Source organism: Alternaria dauci, chromosome 7 (genome assembly GCF_042100115.1).
Source record: "Alternaria dauci strain A2016 chromosome 7, whole genome shotgun sequence".
Classification (NCBI taxonomy): domain Eukaryota; kingdom Fungi; phylum Ascomycota; class Dothideomycetes; order Pleosporales; family Pleosporaceae; genus Alternaria; species Alternaria dauci.
The window spans coordinates 1,096,247-1,121,659 of NC_091278.1; the positions used below are offsets into that span (position 1 = coordinate 1,096,247).

General features: G+C 53.5%; 7 protein-coding genes across 7 annotated transcripts in view; 5 read left to right on the forward strand and 2 right to left on the reverse strand.

Annotated features, from left to right (window-relative positions):
* Positions 1 to 3,231: 3,231 nt before the first annotated feature.
* On the reverse strand, positions 3,232 to 4,257 carry ACET3X_007529 (uncharacterized protein). Its single transcript, XM_069453685.1, has 3 exons — positions 4,055 to 4,257; positions 3,459 to 4,002; positions 3,232 to 3,396 (listed from the first exon to the last, which is right to left on the reverse strand). Coding segments are annotated over exons 1-3 (663 nt in total). The 5' UTR covers positions 4,173 to 4,257; the 3' UTR covers positions 3,232 to 3,395.
* Positions 4,258 to 5,310: 1,053 nt separating this feature from the next.
* Positions 5,311 to 7,696, forward strand: ACET3X_007530 (uncharacterized protein). Its single transcript, XM_069453687.1, has 3 exons — positions 5,311 to 7,212; positions 7,265 to 7,321; positions 7,371 to 7,696. Exons 1-3 carry the CDS (start codon positions 5,437 to 5,439, stop codon positions 7,524 to 7,526), a joined length of 1,989 nt encoding a protein of 662 aa, XP_069304693.1. The 5' UTR covers positions 5,311 to 5,436; the 3' UTR covers positions 7,527 to 7,696.
* A 621-nt stretch (positions 7,697 to 8,317) lies between these two features.
* ACET3X_007531 (uncharacterized protein) lies at positions 8,318 to 10,289 on the reverse strand (the record flags this gene model as incomplete). The annotated part of the gene is made up of 4 exons (XM_069453688.1): positions 8,318 to 9,858; positions 9,908 to 10,085; positions 10,138 to 10,226; positions 10,274 to 10,289. 4 exons carry the CDS (start codon positions 10,287 to 10,289, stop codon positions 8,318 to 8,320), a joined length of 1,824 nt encoding a protein of 607 aa, XP_069304694.1.
* Positions 10,290 to 10,839: 550 nt separating this feature from the next.
* On the forward strand, positions 10,840 to 12,241 carry ACET3X_007532 (uncharacterized protein). The gene is made up of 4 exons (XM_069453689.1): positions 10,840 to 11,188; positions 11,244 to 11,482; positions 11,533 to 11,687; positions 11,755 to 12,241. Exons 1-2 carry the CDS (start codon positions 11,019 to 11,021, stop codon positions 11,443 to 11,445), a joined length of 372 nt encoding a protein of 123 aa, XP_069304695.1. The 5' UTR covers positions 10,840 to 11,018; the 3' UTR covers positions 11,446 to 11,482; positions 11,533 to 11,687; positions 11,755 to 12,241.
* A 337-nt stretch (positions 12,242 to 12,578) lies between these two features.
* ACET3X_007533 (uncharacterized protein) lies at positions 12,579 to 14,911 on the forward strand (the record flags this gene model as incomplete). Its single annotated transcript, XM_069453690.1, has 5 exons — positions 12,579 to 12,854; positions 12,905 to 13,149; positions 13,214 to 13,634; positions 13,699 to 13,998; positions 14,063 to 14,911. 5 exons carry the CDS (start codon positions 12,579 to 12,581, stop codon positions 14,909 to 14,911), a joined length of 2,091 nt encoding a protein of 696 aa, XP_069304696.1.
* Positions 14,912 to 15,189: 278 nt separating this feature from the next.
* ACET3X_007534 (uncharacterized protein) lies at positions 15,190 to 16,173 on the forward strand (the record flags this gene model as incomplete). Its single annotated transcript, XM_069453691.1, has 2 exons — positions 15,190 to 15,244; positions 15,299 to 16,173. 2 exons carry the CDS (start codon positions 15,190 to 15,192, stop codon positions 16,171 to 16,173), a joined length of 930 nt encoding a protein of 309 aa, XP_069304697.1.
* A 1,243-nt stretch (positions 16,174 to 17,416) lies between these two features.
* Positions 17,417 to 25,413, forward strand: part of ACET3X_007535 (uncharacterized protein) — a gene marked incomplete at both ends in the record, with an annotated part of 29,927 nt that continues 21,930 nt past the window's right edge. The window contains 2 exons of the mRNA XM_069453692.1: positions 17,417 to 21,032; positions 21,354 to 25,357. Of these exons, the coding sequence (XP_069304698.1) occupies positions 17,417 to 21,032; positions 21,354 to 25,357 (7,620 nt within the window). The remainder of the gene's footprint in view (positions 21,033 to 21,353; positions 25,358 to 25,413) is intronic.

Consider the following 25,413-nt stretch of genomic DNA (forward strand, 5'->3'; position numbering starts at 1 on the left):
ATAGTGAAGGTGAGCAAGATAGCCAGAAAGCCTGGTAACTGCCATAGCCCCTTATGTAACCGGTCCGAAGGCCAAGAACCAGGAATCATCCATGGTTTGGAGACGAGCGGTCGAGAGACCTTTCGAACCAGAGATTTGTGTCTGTATATTATAGAGCCGCTCCTGAATCGATAGAAGACTTCCTCGATAATCTATCCAGCTGTACGTGGGCTTTTCCGGCTTACGTAGAGTCCATGTAGTCGTCAGACTAGTAGAAAAGGCTCTGGTATGACCGAATCCGGATGCGATTTTGAAGGAATGGAAGTTCATCGTGGCTTCATTTCCAGGCCCCTGAGACTCTATAGAAACCTCATTGTACGGAGACTTATCCGTACAGCGATGGTGGCATCTGGACTCCAAGGATTGAACGACACCAGTTTCCAGGTGGATTGCGGGAGAATCCTGTGGTTCATTGATCACATGTTGAACAGTCTGAAGAGAACTTACTCGTTGCTGTAACCAATCTGACCAAAAGCTGTATTTCCATCATCATCTCCAAGCACACCGTCGCCAGTGGTGTCGTTGATGGTGTAGTCGAATGGATTCATCGCCGTCGTAGAAGCTTGATCGTAATTCATGTTTGGCGAGAGCTCGGATGAGCGCCTAGTGTGGAAGTGACCAAACTGTGAGTGAGATTGTAACGGGTAGGGCTGAAGAGCATTAGGATGGCCCGTTGACTTGCTCGAGATGGAGCGAGACATTTCCAATCCATTGGAGACCAAATTGCTGCCAAACGACCCGCGTGACGACCGCTGCAGGCTGTGGGGGTGTGGATGCTGACCGGAAGACGTGGAAGAGTATTGAGATGCCGATCGGGACATGCCGTTGTTCACCGGAGGCTGTGAGTAGCCACTGGGGCTGTGCAGATTCTGATGTAGGGTTGCGTAAGGCTGGCCGTTAGCCTGATGCTGCGAGATCGAATGCCGCGGTGTGCTTAGCGATGAGCATGAGAAGAATGAATCATGCCGTTGATGTATCGCAGGAGAAAGCATTTTCTGGCTATCCTGCCGCTGCAAAGGCATTCCAGTAGCGTTCTGATCGCTGAGGTCAATGTAGACTCCCTGACCGTTCATCAGGTCACGCAGATTGCCGACCCCGTCAAAGTATGTGTTGTTGGCCATGTGAATTCGACCTGTAATGATGATAAGTCGATCGGATTGCACTAAAAGCTAGTGTAAGGTTTGGTGAGGAGTAATCGCAGGTATGGTGCTGGGTTTGAATGGAAGAGCGCAACCAAGATGGAGATTTGGGAGACCAGGCAGCCATATACAAAGGAGTGAAGCTTGCTAGGGCGAGCGCCCTCTCCATATTTGTTTTTGAAGGACCTCTGCCGCCGCGTTGCATGACTTTAGCCTTGAGGCGGCTGTTCGCGCTGAGGCATACCGGAACTTTTAGGCAAACAAGGCAACGCGGCTTACGCATCCATGGATGTGTTGTCGTTAAGAGGGCTGCATTTATAGCGCAACTTTGACCAATAATCACCTCAAAATAGCATAGCATGCTCTTGTAGTATAAAGGACATATCTGCGAAGTGCGGTCCTCGAGTTTTAGGAAACTGTGGCCAATACCGTGAAGGCAGTTCGTGAGTTTTCAGCCCGTCGTAGGTAGAACGAACGGCACAGAGTATCCGGTCAGGAGAAGAAAACATCGCGTTGAATGATTTAGCAGAGATGCCACATTACAGGTGCTGCGCATGTTTTGTGACGCAGGTCCGACATGGGTTGAAGTTCGGTGAGGCATACCACGAAAGGTGGGAGAGCCTCATCATCACATGCAAGGAAAACGGCAGGGGTACTCGACATACACCCCTGTACGCCTCCATGCACCCTGTTCGCCTCACCTTTGATAGACGAGTATAGTGTGAAGTTCCGTTCACCTATGTGCTCGATCTGTACTAGTAGCCCATGCTCCGTCTACATAACTGTATGTACTCGAGACGTAAGAAACAGCCGCCATATCGTAACTCTCTACTGGAGACACAACTTCATCGGCCTTGGACTCTGCTCTATACCACCACTTAACGACATCAGAAGGCTCGAATATTGCGGACATATTCACGCCTACTTTCACGTGACTAATGAAAATCTGTGCTCGAACGTTAGCCCGCAGTGCCACCTTTTCGTAGTTTTGGTCAAACTTTGTTTCACATACTGGATCAAACTTGCCCTCTTCCTTGCCCTTCAGCCCTATTACGATGAATATCCCTTTGCCCATCTCGCCTTTGAATTTATTCACACCTACCATTAGCTTCCCTGGAACTGGTGTTTCAGCTGACCGTGACCATAATCCTGTCGTGCCAAGGTCATACGCCTCGCCTTTTTTACAAGGCTGCCAAAATCCGTCGGGACTAACGGGGTCTGAACCACTACTTGGTAGCTCATCCGTCCAGTTCAAAGCGTACGATGCCTGCCAGGTGATTGGAGTCGTGGGAGCAAGGCTTAGCGATTTCCATGTGAGATTCGACACGGGGTCGCGTTTCGCAAGGAAGGTGTGGGCAAGACAAAGCTTGAATCCGCCTTGGCCGAGGCTTTCAAGGTCGGCCGGCGACTGGTAGATTTCGATAGTCTTCACGATATCCGAAGCAGGTTGTGCTTCCCACATTACAGATTGGCCCCCACGAACAACGGAAATGCGAGGGTTTTGCAAATTGGAGGCCGTTTCGCCTGCAGGTGTCCGTTTGATTCCAGAATTTGCTGTTTCGCTCATGCTTGCTGCTGAGAGACTAGAATTTGCATGAGGGTTTATGGGTACAGGCGTGCGCGCTGAAGTACAGCTAGAGACGTCCACGGGACTAGGTGCACTTTTGAGCGTTTTCGGATAAAGTGTCGTGTTTTAGGGTAGAGTACGATAGGGTAAATCACGAATCAACAGCATCGGATAAGAGTCGAAATCGTGTTTACCCCACAGCCGCACACTAACCCCATATTAGGCTTAGTAGTTCCGTCTGGGCGGGGTAACTTAAGCTAGGTGACGAAGCCATTCCTTTGCCAAGCTTTGTTGTCAACAACATTCAACTGGAACACAATATCGATATCTATCATACCTGGTCTACTAAGAGCTGGATCTTGAGTTGCGTTCTCTTACTGCTGCTTAATTTGTCTTTATTCAACATGCGAGACACTGTTAATTAAGTGTAAGTGCGTCTACAGTGCACGACATGGAACTTTCACTTCATTTCTAAATTTCACATACGCCTTCAATTCTAGACACATTCTCACAAATTACTTTAATGAATGACTAATCAATACCTAAGCTGGTTGCTACCTCCTCCTCCGGAAAACTTCAACATTTGTAGGTGCTGTACCAAGCACAAAAGGTTACCCGTTCTTGTGCTGATTCTCCTGTGATTGCAATCATCTGCTCGCCAGTCAGTACTATTTAACATCTCTGCAGTACTCTCAATGTGGGGCAATACTCACCAGACAGCTTGGGTGTCCCAAGTTCCGTCTTCGAAGGAATACTGCGTTTTCTTCTTGTAGGTGTTGGTGACTGGATCCGGCGAAGAAAAGTCCCCAGTTTCAAATTTGCCCTTAACTGTGGAGAACATAGTTGCGGACTTGGCGCCAGCCTCATACCACCACTGTATCTTCTCTTGTGGCTGGAAAGTTGCATTCATGCCCTTACCCATAGCCACAGGATTCATGAAGATGGGATCGAAGCTGCCAGACTTGTTCTTGATACCAATGGTAATGTGGATGCCGTTCGGAGCATCCTCGGTGTAGAAATCATTGTTCCCGATAGCCATGAAGCCTGGTACTGGAGAAGATGCGGACTTTTGCCACACTCCCTCAGAATTGAGATCGAAGATCTGGCCAGTCTTGCAAGGTTGCCAAATTCCACGGAGAGTGATCGAGATACCGTCTTGAGGAGAGTCGGCCGTCCAGTTCATACCATACTCGGGTTCCCACTTGATGTCAACAAATGGCGCAAGAGCCTTGGACTGCCAGACAACATTGAAGTGCACTTTTCTTGTCAGAAAGGCTCCAAAATCTTTTCGGCAAGGTGGGCTACTTACGCTGACCATCACTCCCAATCACGCTCTTGGCCACGTGAAGCTGGAACTGGCTCGGAGCCAACTTCGCCAGTGTTGGGCCGTCGGCTGCGATGGTAAGTTGACGGAGAGTAGACGACATATTGTTTGAGCTGTAGGAGCCTGACGATACAAGTCAAAGTGGAGAAGGCTGTATTGCTGGTGTTTCGATTCGATACTTGTGAGTGAGCCAGATTTGAGGGGGGAGGGGACTGGTTTAATACTGTAGTCCTTCCAAAATCTGTCTCCCATCCCAAACTAGGAACGCTGTTTCGTAAGGATTTTGGAGATCCAATGAGAGTATCATCACGCGTGGTGAGCCAGCAGAAGCATCCAAACTGTCACTGCCACAAGATCAATCCGTTTCCAGTTTCAGCTCAGGTCTTCATTCTCTCGCAGCGCTCAGCTTGCCTGTTGAACGCCCATGAGGATCTGTATGCCTCTTACAGCGCTCAGCTTGCCTATCGAACGCCTGTGACGGTCCGGACCTCTCTCGTGGCGCTTAGTTCACCTAAACCTACAGCTCTCAGCTTGTATGTTGAACGCCTGGGATAGTCTACACCTCTCTTGCGGCGTTCAGCTTGTCTACCTATTGGGCAAGAGGAATCATCATGCACTGCGACCTGCAGCGAAAGCGTACGTGACAAAGATACCTACCTACCTATGCAACCACTAGAGCACAACGGAGAAAACCTACCTAGGTATTGGCTAGCAAGATCTTACAGTAAAGACTAAAGCGGCTGCACTCTACTTAGTGAGAAGATGTTATTGGTGTGTGACAGTTCAGCTGCCTGGTTTGGTGCGAAACCTCGTATTGGTGGCGGTGCTTCGCGTTCCGGTGACGTTCGCGTCTTTGCAACACCCTTATCTACCATTTCGAACACTGCGACATGAAATTTGGCTTGCTGATAGTGAATTAAGTCTGCCACATTTGGTTGCATAAAGTTTGGATCTGCATTTCTAGTGCGGGCGGTGCGCGGGGTTCGTGCCAATAAGCGACATGACTGGAGTTGTTCAGCTCTACCAAACTTCTTTTGCTTCAGCTAGGCGTTTTGGGGCACGAACATTGGCTAATCCAGCAGCAAGACGCGCAATACTCGCGAAACCCACGAGAGATGGCGGTGCACTTTCTTGGGAAGCAGCGCCGTCGGTTGCTATTCGAGAGCATAGGATGTGCCTTGGTCAATTCATAGACATCTCAAGGTACTCTTAGATTACAGGTTGGAGATTGTGGAGGAAAGCGACTCTGTATCAGCCATTATAAACAGTTAGCCACCTTCACATTCAGACCACACCCATTGCAGCATCATATACTCCAACACATACCATCTTTCAAGTCCCGGGCCTTTCCAACGGTCCATGACACAATGGACTCTTTCATCCAATCCATTGCGGTGTCAAAGGCCACTTACCCACTCTATGACCATATCGCCAATCCAACCAAATGTTACTTTAGTTTGACTACCCAGAAGATCTGGGATAACGTCACAAACACACCGTTCCCAGTTGCGATATCCAAGACCACTCCTTTTGCGATTACATTCCTTCCAACAGCGGTAGCCACGAAGTTTCCCTCTCTCGCACCACCCTACAGCATTGCCGCGAAATTGGGGACAATGCCTGTTTTCAGCCAGACCTTTACTCTCCCAACAGGTCCTGAACTGAGTCAGCTTGTACTCAAGCCACCTGCCCCGGCTGGGCTTCCAAGTGGAACTTCCAAAAACTTGCCCTGGTCTTTTTCGGGAGAACTAGATTGGGAGTTGAAAGACTCAGACCCTAAACATCCCGTGTACCATTGCAAGACAAAAATCGAGTTCTATGTCTTGCCCAATGCATTACCCGAGTACTTCAAAACCTCCGGGATTCCTCTCGCGCTTCTCCGCGAGGCTCCGTATCTTCCAGCCTGGATGAAGGACCCAGAACCTGATTGGGCCAAATTTGCAACCAACGCTTTGCACTCCGACAGCCGCCTAGAATATGAGATCTACAATGGTTCTTCAAAGTATGTCAGCGCCAAAGGCTTGTACAGAGACCTCTTCACGAACAACGGTGGTCTTGACTTCTGGCTTGACCTCTGGCTTTCAGATTTGAAGGGTATTGAGTCACGAAAGGCAAAGCACACTGTCAATTGCTATGACGTGGCTGCCATTTGTCAAGCTCTGGTGTCACTAGGAGTAGACTCATCCACGCAGATTGTCCGGATGAAGTATATGGACCCCTATGGATTCATCAACCGTACGCACTTGATCGGAAGGAAGCAGACTCCTCCAGATCCAGTCAATAATCCGGACAGTTTTTGCAACAATCCATTCTATGGGGTCAACAGTCTAGACATGCTGTGTCCGGACGACGCTGTACTGCGCTCAGCGTTCTCGAACCACATGTTTGTGACAATCAGCAAAGACAACGGGCACAACGTCCTAGACGCTTGCTGTGGGCCCCATTTGGGCAGTCTCACTCTCGGCGGCTACGTCCAACAGGCCATTGACAGCCGTGCAACCCGCTACGAGAGGAACAACAATCCAAAAAACTATCAGCTCGGAGATACCTCCGCCATCACAGATGGCCCAGGCATCACCCAGCTTGTGTCTTCCCGCTGCTTCGAGAAAGTCGGTGACGCTAGCCAGCCTGGACGATCACTTCTCGACAAACTCGCCAAAGAGTTCAAGTCGGATGGATTATGGTATCAGCCCTACCTCTCAACTCCGCAGGGTAACTGGCAAATCACAGCCACCTGGACATTCTTGCCCTACAGCAACCCGAATGAGAACATCACCGTCAATGTATTCGGATATGGTTTGCCCTCTGGTCCCCAGTTAGAGTATGCGCGACGTAAGAATGCTATTCCGAACTGGGTTACAAACGGTGACGTGGGGGATAACGATGCATCTAACGATACATACGTTGACGGTAGTAGCAGAATGTTTTACAATAACTCGATGGATATTAACCCACGCTACCTCTGCACAATCGATACACGCATTGGGAAAGCATCTACAACCGACGCACTGCGCACGAGAATCAAGCAGGTGCTCGACACTTCTCTTATTTTTACTGGACAGTATCACCATTTACTCGGGGAAGTGACGGCAAACCCGAGAGGTCCAATCAGAGTCGGCAATACTGTAATAATCTCAGCACAAGTAAGTGGCGATGGGAATGTTTGGTGGGATCTAGAGCTAAGAGACAACGCAGGGTACTGAAGAAGCTGTCAAGTACTGGCAAGGGTTCAATGTTCGCGTCCCACGTTCGGTAAGCTGCTCTCTTGGCTTACAATGCTCCTTCACTTACCATCGTCTAGAATGTACTCTTTACGGACTGCGTGGTGAGGACTGATGGTGTTGATTTCCATATCCTTGCGCGCGAGGCAGGCTTTGTCACTCTTATTATTTACATGTATGGCGGTAACTTGGAAGTGAGCTACAAGTACGTCAACTTACAGGTTATCAACGCCTAGATGTCTCAATCTTAAGCAAGGCGATCGTTGTGGTAGGGTTCGAGCAACAAGGCAACCACATCTCGCTCGTTCATCGCGCGACTACCTGATTGACCCAGCATAACGACCAAAACACAAGAGTGAAGAGTTCGCTTCTCGGTCTCGGTGAAGGCCTACTGTATCGCAATAATCATTGGGGTTGAGCTTTGATCCGCTGGGTTCGTCTGAGTCACTGCTGTACCGTAGCCGACCAAGACACACGAGATAGTAGACACTCAGATTACGGAATGCAAGGATGATTCGTTCACTCAGACATGCATTCTTCCCCTCTCCTTCAATACTACCCCACCCCATTTCTTGCCTTCGCTTTGATCCACCAACCAACCCCTCTCCACTTACTTATGCTGTACAAACGGACCAATTAGAGATGCGCACCGAATTATCATGGCCCACAAGTCGGCAATAGAGAATAGTCCGCTTCAGTCGTATGCTTCCGCGCTCTTATTGAGCCCCACTCAAAGAATAACAAGAGGTCTTTTTAAAAGAGAAGAGCCGAACTGGATTACAATAGCGCCAGCTATAGAAGAGAAACGGAGCGCATGCCTCCAGACGCTCAAGGGCCACGGCCACTTTATCCGCTCGGTCGCCTTCTCGCCCGACTCTACACGGCTAGCGTTAAAGTCATTCGACAGCACAGTCAAAGTTCTTCTTTCTTGAGCCATATATTATCATATATGGTTCTTGGGCTATGGTGGCGATGATGATACGGTAATATTGTGACAGCACAGTCAAGATCTGGGGATGGTGGCATCTCACGCCTTGACGCTCCACACCTTGATACTGGCATCCCCACCCGCCGAAATGACCCTATTCGCCTTCTCCCACGCCACCCCATTGACCCCGTCCTTGTGCGCATTGAGAGCCTTGATACGCTTACCAGGGTCCTCTGTGCTCCAGACCATGACATTCGTATCCAAGCTACCACTTGCGGCATAGTTCTCACTCTCGTCCCAGGCCACACAGGTGATGCGAGCGGTATGTGCACTCCATCTGTCTGTGATGATTTTCCAGTCTCCACCTGCCTCGTATGCGTATATCTTGCCATTTGCAGCCCCGACTGCCAGCTTCTTCCCGGAAGCGGAAAAGGCGAGTGCGGAGATGGGTGCGGTTGCGCGGCGGAGGACGGTCTCTGTGTCTTTGAGCTCCGTGCCCGAGAGTGTGTATATGTGTACGAGCTTATCGTCTCCGCCGACGGCGACCGTAGAGCCATGCGCTGCGATGGAGGTTGGCGAGAACTTGACCGACAACGAGCCAACCTTCTCGCCCTTGGAGTATATTGCGATCGCATCCGATGAGGGGATCAGTACGGTGCTCGATGTTGCAGCAACGCCCTTGGGCTGGAACTTGAGATCGTGAGCCTCTCCAGTGAAGATCTTGTCTGGGACGGAGATGGAGCGCAACGTGTCATCCCAGCCAACACTGTGCAGCTCCGCCTCACTCCTGCTGTCGGACGTCGTGATACCGGCGACATAGCTGGAGTGTGATGAGCCTTCGACCTTGTCGGCCAGTCCAGTGGTAGTGTCCCATGCCAAGACGCGGCCCTCGTAGCTTCCTGTGGTGAAAGTAGATCCAGCAATGGCCGCTGCTGTAATGTTCTTCGCATGGCCGCGAATGACGCGCGTTGGGTTTGGGTTGCCGTCGACGAGGTAGTTCAAGTTTCCGTCGAGGTCTACACTGATGATCAAGCCGTCGCTGCGGCCTGTGGGCCAGACCACACCGACTTGCTGGTCGGGTATACTCGCGACGCCTTCTTCGCCCATCCTCCACGTCTGGATGTTCTTGCCCGCTTCGGGATCCCATATCCGGACAGTTTGATCCGCGCTGGCGGTAACAAACTTGCTCGAGTCCTTGGACCATGAGATGCCGAAGATGCTGCCGGTGTGTACTCCCTCGCCAATCTGACCCTTGGCCTCGCCAGTCTTGCCGTCGTAGAGCCAGATACGCTTGTCAGCGCCAACGCTAGCAAAGACAGAACCGTCAGGCGAGAAGGCGGTGCCGAAGACGAAGCGGTTGTGCTGCCCTCTGAGACTGGTGTTGAACTTGAAAGGAGCACCGTGGTAGAAGACGAGGCTGGTGTCGTCGGAGCCTGTAGCGGCACGAAGCGGTCGTTGCTGGCGGATGGAGACGCAGTTGATCTGCGAAGAGTGTCCGGAGATCTCGCCCACGCTGTTGCCGCTGTCTGCTGTGATGCAGTGTCCGAAGCGCTCTTTGCCGTCGCCGACTGCTATAATGCGCTGCGAGTCGCCGTCCCATGCCAAGTCGTTGATGCGGCCGGCGATGATGTGGTAGTCGCCTGCATGGTCATCAGCTTGGTGCCTCCATCAACCGCTTCGTCCACCCACCTTTTGTAGCGCCTTCGCCTGCGCAGTCCCACACCTTGACGGTACCCGAGACATCTCCACTAGCGACGTAGAAGCCCGAGGGTGAGAAACGGGCGACGGTTGTCTGTGTTGTGTGTTGCGTGTATTGTTTACTAACAGCCGGGTCGTCGATGGAGCGCAGGAAGACGGATTTGCCCGACTGTCATGGTTCAATTAGCTCTAGAACAGCTGTGAGTGATCCACAGACTCACGGCATAGGCGATACGTTCGCCCTTGGGGTCCGAGGAAAGAGGTGTTGCCTGTCCACGCGTCGTGGAAGGGGACGCCGCCCAGATGGCCTCTGTTTACGCTTAGTTGCTGCTGTGGAAACTACTCTGGAGCTCATACCAGAGACTAGAGACATTGTGCGCGCAAAAGAAAAGAGTCAGTAGGTAGAATGGGGTATGGGTGGTGCACAATCGAAGTGATGCCTCTCCGGTAGCTCTGGCGGTGACCACTGCTTCGTCACCGCCTACGTTTCATCGACAAGCCACGAGTCGCGGGGCATGTGGGGGTGGCTCTGCCATGACGGCTCAACCCGAGAGTAACTGCATCGCATTCTTCGCCGTTGTAAAACGTTGACCCGCGCACTACCACAATGCGCTTCTTGAGCTGTAATCTTCTTCTTCACATGCTTCCAATCAAAGTGGCCTGTCGTCACCAGAGCTAGGTCCAAAGGAGGATGCTCCCAGGGCTGCATCACTAGCCACATTTCTGCAACAAGCGTACCCTGGGATCATTTGCATATATCTAGACTTTACCGCTGCCTGCTTACCCACAGCTGGTGGTGAAATAACGAGGTTGGTAAATTAAAATACAACCTTGGAACAGCCCGGTAGACCTTGGCGCACGTCATTTCCGACGCGTCCCATCTACATCGATTCAGTTGAGAATTCAATAAATCTACGATTCTCTGTTACTCTAGATTTCTGTACAGCGTCTAGCACCCTCACACGTGTCCTTTTCTTCCGCTTGATACATTCGTGTCGTTCGCTATCCAACGTCATCATACCGGGAACCCGGCCGCCGGAAACAAGAGCCTCAACAACTCCAGCATCATCAAAGAAGAGCAGAAACACCAAAAACCATCACCATGTGTATCATGAAGACCTACGAAACACGTGGCCGCGGCGTTGTCGGCCCCCCACCACGACGCGGAAACTTCACCTCCCACCCACCAGCCGGCGTCATGCGTCTCCCGCGCGACTGGCAGCGAACATCAGTCGAGACCATCAGCGACAACGGCCGCTACGTCGAGTACAGGTTTGTAACTGGCCAACGTCAAAAATTGCTAGCTCCTCATGCTCATGTTGTCTAGACGATCCCGATCCCGACCCCGTGCAATTGAGTACATTGAAGAGCCCCGTACGCGAGCGAGGAGCCGTGCGAGGAGCGTGTCCCGGCGACGCGTGAGCGATGTTGAGATTGTGAGGCCAGGGCGGACGAGCTATGTTGATCCGCGGGGGAGTTATGTGGACGAGAGGGTTACGAGGCGGAGTGTTAGCCGGGTCAGGCATTGATCGTTTTCGAGCAACGAAGACGCGATTCGGAGTTTAGGTATGTGTGCTGCATGGATACAGCGCATTTTTGGGTACTGACTCTCATAGTGCAGGGATTATTTTGTACATATGGGATATATTGGAGATTTGGTAATGACGAACGAAATGATGTTACGATTCTGAACATGATCTGCCCGTCTTGCTTGTATTCCAGCTACCATGTGCAGCGAGGGAGTATCAGAAGCTCGCATCCGGGAATAAAGGCTAGTCTGCACCACAATCCCTCCAACGACATATTTGCCGAAATGACAAGCTAAGAAGTGTCGATAGAGGTGGAGGGCTCTCCCGAAATGAGGCTTGTTTTGACAGAGCCTGCAGGCTGGAGCTGCGTTCTTTCTTCGCGGTAGCTAGGGGTACTCGTTGTGCCTGGTGGCTGATCGAGTCCCCTTTTTCGTCGCAAAACACGAACAAAACCAAACCTACATATGCAAAGGTTCGCGTCCCGACCCTTGAGTTTCAGGCATGCACGGCGTTCTCTGAGCTGGGTCGGCAGTTTAAATGGAGGCGATATGGATGCCAGTGCTGAATTGTACAGTCTTGCGATTTTCTTGCAAGACATATCCTAAAATTTCAATAATTAAATCAGCTTTGCTGTGGTAGTGCTGGTAACCTGCGGAAGTCGTGAGCCACGGCGCGTCGTCGATGCACCTCGAAAAACGCGTCAGTCAGTCGACGCGACTGCCGCGCACATGAATCCGGCACAACACGACGTTGGCGAACTGACTCAGAAGAGTGCACAACGCTGCAAATTGCAAAGCTCTTGGGAATCTGTACGAAGCTCGCCACGTTGCTCGCTATGCCGCGCCCGGAGATGCCGTAAAGCGGGGTACGGCACGTGATCCTGTTGTGTGTCGCGTCATCTTCGACATGCGTCTAGTACCAACGCGGAAAGTCCTCGCGACTAACTGAAGATACGGCAGATCCACCTTCTTATCACATCAAATGCTGTGTGCGGTAACATTACGGCATTGGAGGCTCCGGGCGCTATAAGTCATCTGTATTGGAGTCCGCCTAGGAACTTCCTCTCCTATCGTCTATCCCTGTGCTCTGAATAAATTCACCATTCTCTGCTTGTGCATATACCTGTGAAGAAAATGTCTACAGAAGCCGCCACCAGCCCCAGCCCGCGGAGCGAGAAGTCAGATACTGCGCACCATCCTCTATCGGCCTTATCGGCGTCAGAACTTCAGAATGCTGCGGCAATCATCAAAGCCTCATGGCCCGCACACACAGACTTGCACTTCAAGGTCGTTACGCTGCAGGAACCACCAAAGGTCGAAGTTCTGAAGTACCTGGAGGCTGAGCATAGCGGCAAGCCAGTGCCTTCGATCTCAAGGAAAGCCTTTGTTAATTACTACATTCGGAATACTGTATGCACTCAAGGTTTTAATGAGAGAAAATACGTCTAATCATTTTGTAGAGCAAATTTCACGAGGCCGTTGTAGACCTGACTTCGGGGCGTGTCGATTCCAACGTCCTGCTAGGGCCCTTCATCCACGCAAGCGCAGATGGCGACGAGATTGTCGAGATCGAGAAACTCATACTGGCAGATGAGAAGGTGAAAGCCGAGATAGCCAAGCTCGAGCTGCCCGAAGGCACAGTAGTGGTGAGCGATCCCTGGATCTACGGTTCTGATGGTATTGGAGATGAAGATAGGCTGTACCAGTACGTAATATCTCTGTACGAAGTGCATGTAAGACAAACACTGACTTCTTACACTAATGTTTAGGTGCTTCCTGTACCTCAGGGATCCTATGAACTCATCAGAGGCCGACTCCAACCACTACGCAATGCCGCTTCCAATTTCACCCGTCGTGAGCACAGAAAAGATGCAGGTCATCCGCGTCGACCTGCTGCCAACCGGGGCAGACAACACGATTAAACCAGTTGAGAAGTACAAGATCCAACCGCCTAATGAGTACATACCTGAAGCCCAGACGCTGCGAACAGACCTCAAGCCGCTTAATGTTGTTCAACCCGAAGGCGCAAGCTTCCAGGTTGAGCAGCAAGGTACATCAAGCGTCATTTCGTGGCAGAAGTGGACCTTTCGAGTTGGTTTCAACCAGCGCGAAGGTATGGTATTGTACGACGTCCGCTACGATAACCGTAGTTTGTTTTACCGATTGAGCTTGAGCGATATGAACATCCCGGTAAGTTGTGCCTATACGAAATGTACGTGAGACATGAACTGACTTCGTATCTTCACACCTGCAGTACGCGGACCCCAGGCATCCATTCCACAAAAAGAGTGCGTTTGACTTGGGCGATGTTGGTGCCGGAATCATGGCGAACAATCTGAAGCTGGGCTGCGACTGTCTGGGCTCCATCTACTATCTGAGCGCCGTGTTGGCTGACAACAAGGGTGGTATTGTTGAAATGCCCAACGTTGTCTGCGTCCACGAACAAGACGCCGGAATCGGTTTCAAGCACACCAATTATCGCTCCGGTCGTGCCGTCGTGGCCCGAAATCGCGAATTGGTGCTACAGAGTATAATCACAGTGAGCAATTACGAGGTAAGTTGCAACCGTACGAAATATGAGTGAGACACAGACTGACTTTGTGTTTTCATTTCTGCAGTATATTCTGGCCTTCATTTTCAACCAGGCTGGAGAAATCGACTATGAGATCAGAGCTACTGGAATTCTGAGCACGCAGCCTATTGACGAGGGGGTAGAAGTGCCCTTTGGTACAGTTGTGCATCCAGGCGTGTTGGCTGTCCACCACCAGCACATCTTCTCGTTGCGCGTTGATCCCATGCTCGACGGTTACGATAATCGTCTAGTATATGACGAAGCGTTTGCGATGCCGCGTTCGGACTCCAACCCCCATGGCACCGGCTACTATGTCCAGGAGACCGTCATAGAGAAGTCTGGTGGTTATGACATTACGTACGACACCAACCGTACCTTTAAGATTCAGAATCCCAACGTACGAAATTCTGTCAATGGAAAGCCGGTCGCATACAAGATTCAAGCGCCTCCTTTCCAGAAAATCCTCTCAGACAAGGACTCATTCAACTATAAGCGTGCCGAGTTCTCGGACCACAACATCTACGTCGTCAAGCACAGAGACGGCGAGCTGTATGCGGGTGGTCTGTACACCAACCAGTCAAGAGGAGGGACTGGTGTACGTGCATGGGCGGAGAGGAACGACAACGTCAAGGATACCGACTTTGTGGTCTACATCCAAGCAGGAATCAATCATGTTCCGAGGCTGGAAGATTTTCCTGTAATGCCGTGTGAGATCATCAAGATCCACATGAAGCCGGTCAACTTCTTCGACAAGAACCCTGCACTGGACGTGCCGCCGAGCGAGCAGGCGTTTAACAAAAGTAGCTTGCTGAGCGAGCAGCACCAGCAGCCCAGTGTGACTGCGACGATTGGCGAAGATGGACAATGTTGTGCGCCGACGACGGCGAAGCTGTAGGACTATGTCTCGTGCTATCATTTGAAACACAGTGTGTAGTTACATGAAAACGAGTTTTGTCACGCCGAGGCGTATTGTTGTCGTGAATGTCTAGTCGCGTGCCGGCTGGGTGGACGCGCCAAGCCGTGCGCGCTGGCCATGGACCAAAGCTCACACCTCATGGAAGCCTCAAAGACTCAACTCAACCACACTCCTTGCACAACATTCCTACACTGTTCTGCTGTCCACCAACAAACGCGCAGCCTCTGTCGTGAAATCACGTCCCGTTAAAGAGAGTCATGGCGCCCAACGATAAAGCGGGCAGGGTCGTGTTCATTGGCAATATTCCGTATGGTATGCGACTATTCGTCTCTCGCCCGCACGCGCAAAGCTAACAAATGACGCCAGGCGGAACCGAAGAGCTCATCATCGAAACCCTCGGTCGCGTCGGCCAGGTCCTCAACTTTCGCTTGGTGTACGACAAGGAAACTGGGCGCCCCAAAGGCTTTGGCTTCGCAGAGTTCGCCGACGCCGATGCCGCAGCCTCCGCCGTGCGCAACCTCAACGACTACGATTTGATGGGAAGGAAGCTGAGGGTCGACTGGTCCAACGAGAGCGGCTCGGGCGACAATGCGCCATCGAGTCGCGACCAGAACGCGCAACCGACCATGGGCATGAACGGCCAGCAGCCAGCAGCGCCAGCAGCAGCGCAGCCCTCGAGCAACCTGGGCCCTCTGCCGCCGGGCGTCGAGCTGCCGCCCAACCTCACCTGTCCCGATGCCATTTCGCGCACGCTCTCTACACTCCCTCCCGACCAGCTGCTCGACATTCTCTCGCAGATGAAGGGCCTCGTGATGACGGATCCGGCCAAGGCGACGGAGCTGCTGCGACAAGCGCCCCAGCTGGCTTATGCCATTTTCCAGTCCCTGCTGCTCCTCCAGCTGGTCGACCCACAAATCCTGACCTCGCTTGTGGAGACTTCGGCGGCGCCTGTCCCAGTTGCGCAGGCTCCACCTGTTCAGCAAGTCCAGCAACCACCACCGCAAGTTGCGCGGCCACCTGTAAACTACCCCGGATACCCACCACAAGTCGCGCCCACGCCCCCCGTTCCACAGCCGTATGCGCAGCCTCCGCAGCCTCCGCAAGTACCTCCCACAGACCAGCAAGCATTGTACGCCCAAGTTATGGCTCTGTCGCAGCAGCAGATTGACCAGCTGCAACCCGAATATCGCGCGCAGATCCTGCAAATACGGCAGATGTTGATGGCTGGCGGACGGCCCTAGTTACGCCGGCGAAAACGGGGACTTTGCAAGAATCACAAGGCTCGCTTCGATCTTGTTTTGAAGGACCGATTGTTCGACAAGCGGGGCACCGAGATTCTTCAAGGCATACTACGCCATGTAGGGGCGAGTACGACACAGCTTACACCTATCGCACGAGACTTGTTGGAAATCATGAATCATGCCGACCGCCATGACAGAGCGCAGAACTTGAAGGAAGAGATGTTCGTACACGGGTTGTACAGCCCACATCATCTTCCAGAGGAGGCGGAAACTTGGGAACAGTTGATCCAATATTTGATCGAGGTAACAGAGGCTGAATTTTCTTCAGACAGCTCAGGCGACGGAAGCGATTTTGATTTGGGCGGGCAGGAACGTTGAGGGAACTTGCTGAAGTGTAGCCATTGGCTCTCCAAAAAAGCCTGCATAGCACAGTCGCGATCAGACGTGGACTTGTCGCACAAGACGAGAATAATGCAAAAATGCACACCATGTCACACGCGCGCCTTGCTTTTGAATAATCCTTGTCGATGAGACTGGGTGATGTTTTGACTATCACAATCGGGTTTAAATGTTTTCGGCGGCCTAACCAACATTGCACATGCAAGATAACTACAAGGACGGCCTCGGAAAGTTCCGCACGGCTGGGGCTTGCCATGCGATGTTTGTGGGCTGTGCGACAGATGCTGAGGATGATGTATCAGTGCAAGATGACTGGACGTACAATTGGGGTCTGTTCTGGCGAGATGACCTCGCTTCCATCAGGATCAACATGTTCACTGTGAGCGTCAGAGAACCGCCCCGGAAGAAGCCCCGGTAAAGATCCGCAGAAGAAGCGTTTGCCATCGGGCAGCCATTGGCCCAGCCTCGCGTCCATCCCGCGTGGATCGAGCTAACCCTTGCCGCCAGCTCAGTCGGCTGCTGGGCATAGGAGCCAGGCCGAGCACTTCAGCTGCTGTTGCACCACACCAATCTTTGCGATTCGCACCGTGAGAGGCTGCTTCGGGTGTCCTTAGGCATTGCGCGCATGCTTTCCTAGCCATTCTGCATCGGCAACCTGTACTATATCATCACGACATGACGATTTGAACGACTGCCCATCACTTGCGACTACTGTCTACAGCGATATACCCAGCATATCCCACCAAGAGATTCCTCTCATTTGCGCCCGACCCATTGCCAGCACTACACTGTAATAACAACGCACCCGCGCGCCCCGCGCAACACGCAGCATCCCTCCCGCAGCATGTGGAGCAGATTGACCGGCAGCTCTGCTGCCTCGAGCAGCAACAAGGACGACGACAGCCGCCGCCGCCGTACTAGCGACTCTACGCGTTCCAAGCGCGACCGAGACCCAGACGCCCGCTCCGTTGTGTCGTCGTCAACCGCCCGCAAGCCCCCAAGCTCGCGACGCGACACTGCGCCCTCGTCCTCATCCATTGCCTCCTTCACCACTGCCTTTGACGAGATGCCGCGCTCACGGGCCCAAGCAAACAACCCCAACAGCGACCCTTACTACGATGACGATACCAGGCGTCGCGATGATCGCCGCAGCAGCTATGCCGAGTCGACCAGCTCCACCCTGCGCGACGACAAGGACCGCACAAAGGGCAAGGCCAAGGACAAGAAGCTTGAGAAGCGCCGCTCGACGCGCTCCGTGCGATCGGGAAGTCTGTCGCAAACCGGTGCCGGCTACAGGGGCGACATTGTTGAGAGCCCCAAGCCAGTGCAGCGCAGCTCCAGCGGCCAGAGCGCCAACGACAGCTTCTCGCAGTTCCCAGGACAGGCAGGAGCGCCCATGATGTCGGGCGCTCTGCCAGTAGGGAGCCACTACCCACCACCGCACCCCGATGACATGGACAGTCACGTGCAGAGCCAGTTCCCTGGCCAGAACCCGGCGCAGTATGCCTCGAGCGCGCTGCCTGGCGGCCATCCCTTTGGCGCTGCCGCCGACTTCTACAACGACCAGGGCCAGAGTGTGCATCAGCAGCCCGGCGTGAGGCCCCAGCCGCCGTCTGTCATCATAGGACAGGATACCCCCCATCTCATGTCTGCCTCTGCCCTGCCCAACCCTGTTGCCGACACTGGATCGGGCGCCGCTGCAGACTTCTACGGGTCCAGCACAAGTGTCCCTCCACCCAAACCCTCACGGCCATCGAGCTCATCTATGCCTGGTGCCTTTGTCGACGACGCCGCCCCAATGCCTGCGAAGCCACCACGGCCTGCGTCGTCGTCGAGACCCGACAAGTCGAGCACGTTCGGTCCAGCTGCTACTATGGCTAGCGGAGCTGCCCTTGGATACGCCATGGGCCATAGCTCATCTAATCACCAACACTCTACGAGCTACAGCTCCGCCAACGTTCGTCCTTCTACATCCTACTCTTCTTACAATAATAATACCACGCCGGCCGCCCCGGCTTCCACGTCCACGTACAACATGTACGGCTCGGGCCCTAATGCTTCTAATACCGCTGCCAACGACAGCAGCCACCTCCCGCCCTACGCTGCAGCCGCCGCCGCCGCTGCCTACGGCAATGAAGGCGCGCCACCCCCAAAGCCACCTCGGCCGGCCAAGCCAGAGAAGCACGCGTCTGGCAGTATCGCTGGATTGTACGCTGCTGGGGCTGCAGGACTGGCGGCTTATGGCCTGAACCAGCACAATTCTCATTCCCACAACCACACCCATACCAACACCCACTCGCACAGCACCTCTCACCACCATACCTCGACACACGCACCCAACGGGCATCACCACAATGGTGTTGCACATAGTACCTACAGCTCTGGCGGCATGGCTCAGCAGCATCAGCACACAGGGCCAGTTTCCAAGTTTGTCGACTGGTGGAAGGACTATGAAGATGTGCAGAAGATGGAGGAGTATACCGAGTACATTGGAGTCTGCAAGGGATGCTTCGATCCTCGCTCTTCCGTCTTGGATGCTCCACGCAAGCACCATTATTATAAGAGACGCTCCAGTGAGTTCATGCGACCATCTGGTGGCATCGAGAAACAATCCCGATATTCTCTCAAGGAGAAGAAGTCTTATGGCTCCATCTCTTCAGGCGAGGATCGACGGAGGACCAAGAGCAGTGCCGCAGGCTGGGTAGCTGCAGGCCTAGGCGGGATCGGCCTGGCCAAGGCTGGAAAGGCTGTTCTGACTGCCGGCCGTGACGACTTTGATGATACCTACAGCATCAAGTCCGGACGCTCGAGAATCTCGCGCCGCAGTCGCAGCCGATCGAGGGACCGCAAGAGCTATAGCTATGGCAGCTCTGGCATCCGTCACCGGAGCAATTCTGCTGATCGCGTGTCCCTCATGTCAGTGGGCGTTACGAATGACAAGAAGGACCGTAAAGACTACAAGGTTCGCCGCCATTCCCGATCAAGCTCCAGTTCAAGCAACAACTCCGGACGTGGCAAGACTGGCTTAATCGGCACTGCAATTGGCGCAGGTCTCGCAGGTGCTGCCCTTGGAGCGGCTACGAGGAAGAAGACACACAGCCGTTCTAGGTCGCCTAAGAGAGTACAGGTTATACATCCCCGGAGAGATAGCAGTGACGATGAGCGTCGTATGAGGAGATCGCACCAACTCCGACGGAAAGCATCTCGAAGCTCAACATCTGGCGCCTCCGTCATCGAGATTGGCGAGACTCACGAATCTCAGGGTGGTTTCCTTGGTGGTTTCTTCGCTGCACCCCCTCCTAAAGAGAAGCGTGTCAAAACCACGAGCCTAAAGAAGAAGAAGAAGGGCTTCTTCAACTTCAGCAACAACTCCTCGTCCTCGTCCGACTCCGAGATGGCATTCGGCACCGGCTATGTGAAGAGGACGCGCCGACGGTCATCAGGACGAGTATCAGGACGGTCATCACCGAAGCGACGGAACTCGGATGAGCGACTGAAAGCCTCTCTGATTGGTCTTGGCGCCACTGCTGCTGCCATCACCGCTGCGAAGGCTGGCAAAGGTAAACGCCACAATGAGGTTGTCGCTGTAAAGGAGAACCGACTTGGTCGCAAGACTAGCCAATCCTCACGACCCGGCTCGCGGTACGGAGATGACGAATGGGAGGATTTGCCCGATGATGGGACTTCAGACTCCTCGAGTGATGGCGGTCTGCTCTACGGTGATTACGCCCTAAAGAAGAGGAAGAGCAACGACTCCATCGGGTCCAATGATTCAGGGACCAACAAATGGGGCTGGCGATGGGGTTTTGGCAAGAAGAAGAGAAGGTCATCCAACAACCTCTACGACAACATCGCCAGCACATCACTTATTGGACCGACCGCAGCTGGCGCCGCAGGTGCTCTGACTGGCGCAGCTGTTGCAGCTACTCATGGACATCACGACAGCGAGTCTAGTAGCGCGCAAACGCTGCAATCGGTCTACCCTGTTGCACCTCTTGACCCGAATGCATCGTTTGATGCACGCCGTACAAGCTCTATCGTCACCAATCAACCTCCGGTCGCTCCAGGACCAGTTCCTGTTCCCATCCAGCACCCTCAGCCAGTGCAACAAGTCCCTGGATCTATCTATTCAACACAAGCGCCCCCGCCATCTGGCTATACTGCCCCAGCAGGTCCACCAGTTTTCTCGCAAGCACCACACCCCATGCAATCTCAAGTCCAAAACATCATTGTTCAAAGCCCCCAGCATCCTCAATTCCGTCGAGCGAACTCTTCGCCCATTCAGAGTTCAACGTGGAAGCGAGATGCGGCCATTGCTGGACTCGCAGCAACTGCTGGGGCTGCCGTAGTCTCTGCAATGAAACATCCCGATCGCCCTCCTAGCCGCCCACCGTCCGCAAATAGCAACGTCCGCTTCAACCTGACGCAAGAGCAAGTAGACAAAGAGCAGCGTGAGCGACGTAAGGAGCAAGAACGCTTGGACGAAGAAGCCAACCGTCGTCGAGAACAGCAAAGAATAGAAGACGAGGCGCGACGGGAAGCAGAAGACCGCCTTCGTCGGGAGCAACTGCTGCGGGACGAGGAAGCACATCGAGAGGCAATGGCACGACGTGAAGAAGAAGACCGTCTTCGTCGAGAGCAGCTGCTGCGAGATGAAGAGGCACACCGGGCAGCAATGGCGCGACGCGAAGAAGAGGATCGCGTACGGAGAGAACAGCAACTGCGAGAGGATGAGGCTCGTAGAATCGAGGAGGATCGTCGGCAGACTTTACTCCGCCTAGAGGAAACAGCACGTCAAGAAGAGGAGCGCCGCCGAGACGAAGACGAACGACGTCGCCAAGAGCTGCAACGTCAGCAAGACGAGGCCCGCAAGTTCATGGAAATCGAACGCTTGGCTAGGCTTGAGAACGAACGTCGTCGTGAACAGCAGGAGGCCCAGGCACGCGAGGCTCGAGAAGCAGAGGCTCGAGAAGCAGAGGATCGGGAGCGTCTGCAACGGATAGCCCAACTGGAGCACCAGCGCCAGCTGGCAAGCGAGGCCGCCGAAGCTGAGCGAAGACGGAGAGAGCAACTTGAAGCCGAGCAAGAAGAAGCTGCGCGAGCCGAGGCCGCGAGACGCGAAGCTGAGCAAGAGGAAATAGAGCGACGTCTTCGAGAACGCGAAGGGGACTACATCGATCGATATCCGAGCAATCGAGTGAGGAAGCTCGAACAAAAACCCCTAGGAGGCTCTATTGCTTCAACTGCCACTATTGCACAGCGAAAGGAGCAGGAGCGGCAGGATCGTGAACGGGAAGCTTCCAAGTCTGACAAGAAGTCCTCTGTTGCTAGTGCTGTAGCTGCCGGTGCCGCCGCAGCCATCGCGTCCGCGGCGATTTCGTCCTATAGGGACAGAGAGAAGGAGAAAGAGCAAGAGAAGGAACGAGAGCGCGAGAAGGAGCGGGAGAAGAAGCGTGACCGCAAGCGTGAGTCTTCGTCATCGAAGTCCTCCTCATCAAAGTCCTCGTCTTCGAAGAGCAGCAAGAAGAGAGAGTCAACCAGCGTCAAGACCGTTGAACCCAGCAAAATCGAGCAGGACATGTTCGACGATGAGATCTTCAATCCAAACATTTTCAAGCAAGACAACTCTCGCCAGGAAGCTCGCGAGGTCTTACGGGATTGGGAGGAAAGGTACAATGCCAAGCCAGTCTCTCAAGCTGACTTCTTTGCGCCGAAGGAGCTTCTGACCAACGACAACCTACCCAAGGTTCACCCTGTAGACCCGAACGAGGGTGCTCCTGATCTTCCTGTGTATCAGTCGTACGAAGACTACCCGATCAGCCAACCCAAGGTCCCACCGTATCCTCCATCATACTCGTTCACGGCCACCCGAGATGGTCGACCTTCTCAACCACCACCACCGCCTGTACCATCGCTGAATCTCATTCTGCCTACACCCCCTGGTAGTCGTGCACCCTCTGTGCGTAGTCCATCGCCAGCAATCGAGCCCATCAGGGAGACCAGACGCGAGCCAAGGGACGACGAGTCGAACCGAGCAAGATCTAGAGTGAGCTGGGGCGAGAATCAGTTCCACCATTTCGATGTCCCGACTCCAGAGTCCTACCGCGAACAATTCGTTTCTGATAACGATCTCAAGTCGCGTGAATCGAAGCAGCCGGCCGACGAGACCAAGGTTGAGCGGGAGACGTCTAAGCCCCACCAGACGACGTCTACTTACTCGCCCTATCGCCCAGACATGCCCACAGTTCCAGAGAGCAAGGAAACCGCACCTAGTACACAGTACGTTCGTGACCAGGATGACTCCACGTGGGACAGTGTAGTGGATGCTGCTTCCAAGAAAAGCAAGACTAAGGAAAAGAAGTCCGCGGCAGCTGCTGCGGCAGCAGCTCTCACCACGGCAGCAGTCCTTTCTAGGGAGGAAAACGACGAACGCGACTTGCGTGAATCCAGGCCAACCGCGTCTAGCCTAAGCAACCCGTTTTCTGATGCGAATATGGCGCCTTCCACCGTTGCTGCATCAAATCCTTCGGCATCGACTATTTCGGCAGCACCATCGTGGCCGTCCACTGCCACTCCGTCAAATCTCTCAGGAGCACAATCGTGGAACTCCACTGACACTCCATCAACCATCTCGGCAGTACCGTCTTCCATCATCTCTCCGTCAATCATCTCGGCCGTACCATCTACGAGCAGTGTGCAGACAGCATACTGGCAGCCTGAACCAGAGCGTAACGTGTGGAGGACACCCCAGCACGATCCAGTGGGACCTGGTTTTGTTGAAGGAGAGGTTGTTACACCGCCAGCGACCATGCACATGCCTGGCGGTTGGGATGACTTGCCGGAGCCTGAAGTACCCGCAGAGGAGCCTTCAGCGTACTCGGCGAAGACGGAAGCAAAGGGTAAGGACAAGTCCAAGGATACTAACGAAAGTGTAGCTATGCAGAATGTCTCTCGGCGTGGGGACGCAGCACCCGCCGCAGTTTCTGCACCAGTCAAGGAGAAGGAAGACGAACCAGAAGGCAAGACAAGCAAGAAGGACAAGAAGAAGAAGTCCAAGAAGTCATCAAAGCGAGCTAGTGTAGATACCTGGGAGATAAGCGAACCCAGCCCACCATCCAGCCCGATCATGGAGCGCGATCCTAGGGACATTGAACCTTCCCGAGACCCTAGAGACATCGAGCCCTCCCGAGACCCTAGGGACATTGAGCCTTCGCGGAACCCTAGAGATATCGAGCCTGCTCGACGTGCTGAAGCCTCACGCACCCCTGAATCGTCTCGCTACAACGAACCATCTCGATCCGTGGAACAACCACGACTAGGGGAAGCATTCCAGGAGTCACCCAGCACTTCTCCAAAGAAGAGCTCTCGCCAAGAAGAGAGCAGCGGCACTAAGTCTGCTACCGCCGCGATGGCCGGTGGTTTCGCTGCTCTCATGGGTATGACCATGAACCAGGATCAGAACAGGATGGCGTCCGACCTTGAACGTGCCAGAAAAAACCTGGAGTCTACAGAGAAGAACGGCTCTCGTAACCCCGCTGTGTCTCCAACAAACGGTGCACGCTCACTCGAAGAACACGACAAGAATGTGACAATCCCAAGCTACGCATTCGAAGGTATCGATGAGCTGGCCGACAAGACGCCTAGACCAAAGGTTCAGAAAAGACATAGCAGCGGCAAATGGTCACCTAGCATCAGTTCTCCTCTGAGGACTGAGACGAAGTACGACGACTACATGGGCGCTCGTACTATTTCTGATCCCTCGAAGTACCAGACAATGGTCGAGGCTCCAATGGCTCCCACTGCGTCACCTTTCACGACGGCACCTGAGCCACCCATCGCTCGTAACGTAAACGACTCTGGCTACTATGCTCCCGACGACACTCCACGCAGAGAAAGCAACGACAAAGAATCTGAGGGACTCTACCCCACAAGCTCCAACGACAAGGATAGGGACAGCTATGCACGAGACGAACGCGACCGGGACAACGATGACAGGTACGACGATGATTTCGACGACAGGTCACGCAGATACGATGACGATGACATCGGTTCAATCGCTTCCTTGAGCTACAAGTACGAGGACCCAGACCGTGAAGAGAGACGTCGTAGACGCCGGGAAGCCAAGTCTGAGACCCGTGAGAAGAGCCGTGAGAAGAGTCGTGATCGCGATTACGATATTGAGGAGGGCGGTGAACGGAGGCGACGTCACCGGCGCCATGAGCCTGACGAAGGTGATGATGACTGGGACACGAAGTCTGCCGTCTCCGACACTCGTTCAGAAGTTCCTGGCGAACGACGACGCAAGCACAAGAGGAGGGAAAGCGAGAAGGACATATCGCCCGAGAGCAAGAGAAGGTCGCGCTCGTCCGCAGCTTCGGAATACGGCGACTACGACGATGACCACAAATCTTCACGAAGACGTTCTAGACGAGACGATGACATGGTGTCTGTCGTATCGTCTATTCCCGACCTAGACGAGGATCGTAGCTCACGAAGAGAAAAGGAGAAGCGCCCAAGTGGCTTGCTGGGCCTGTTCAGCAGCAAGTCGAGAGAGAACCTGGCCGAAGCTTCGAGCAAGTCCTCAAAGTCAAAGGACAATGACGACGATGAAGAACGCAAACATCGTAGACGGAAGCATCGGTCGGATCGCGGTTCCATTTACGGCGGCTCAGACGATGATGACATGCGCTCCACAATCTCAAGCAGTAGCCGACGCGAAAAGAGGAGCAGTCGCAGCCGCAGTGAGAGAGGAGATGGAGACAGGAGGGATGCTTATGACGATAAGGTACATCGATCTTCTCATGTGCGATAGCACGGTGGTTCGCAATGTATTTAGAATGA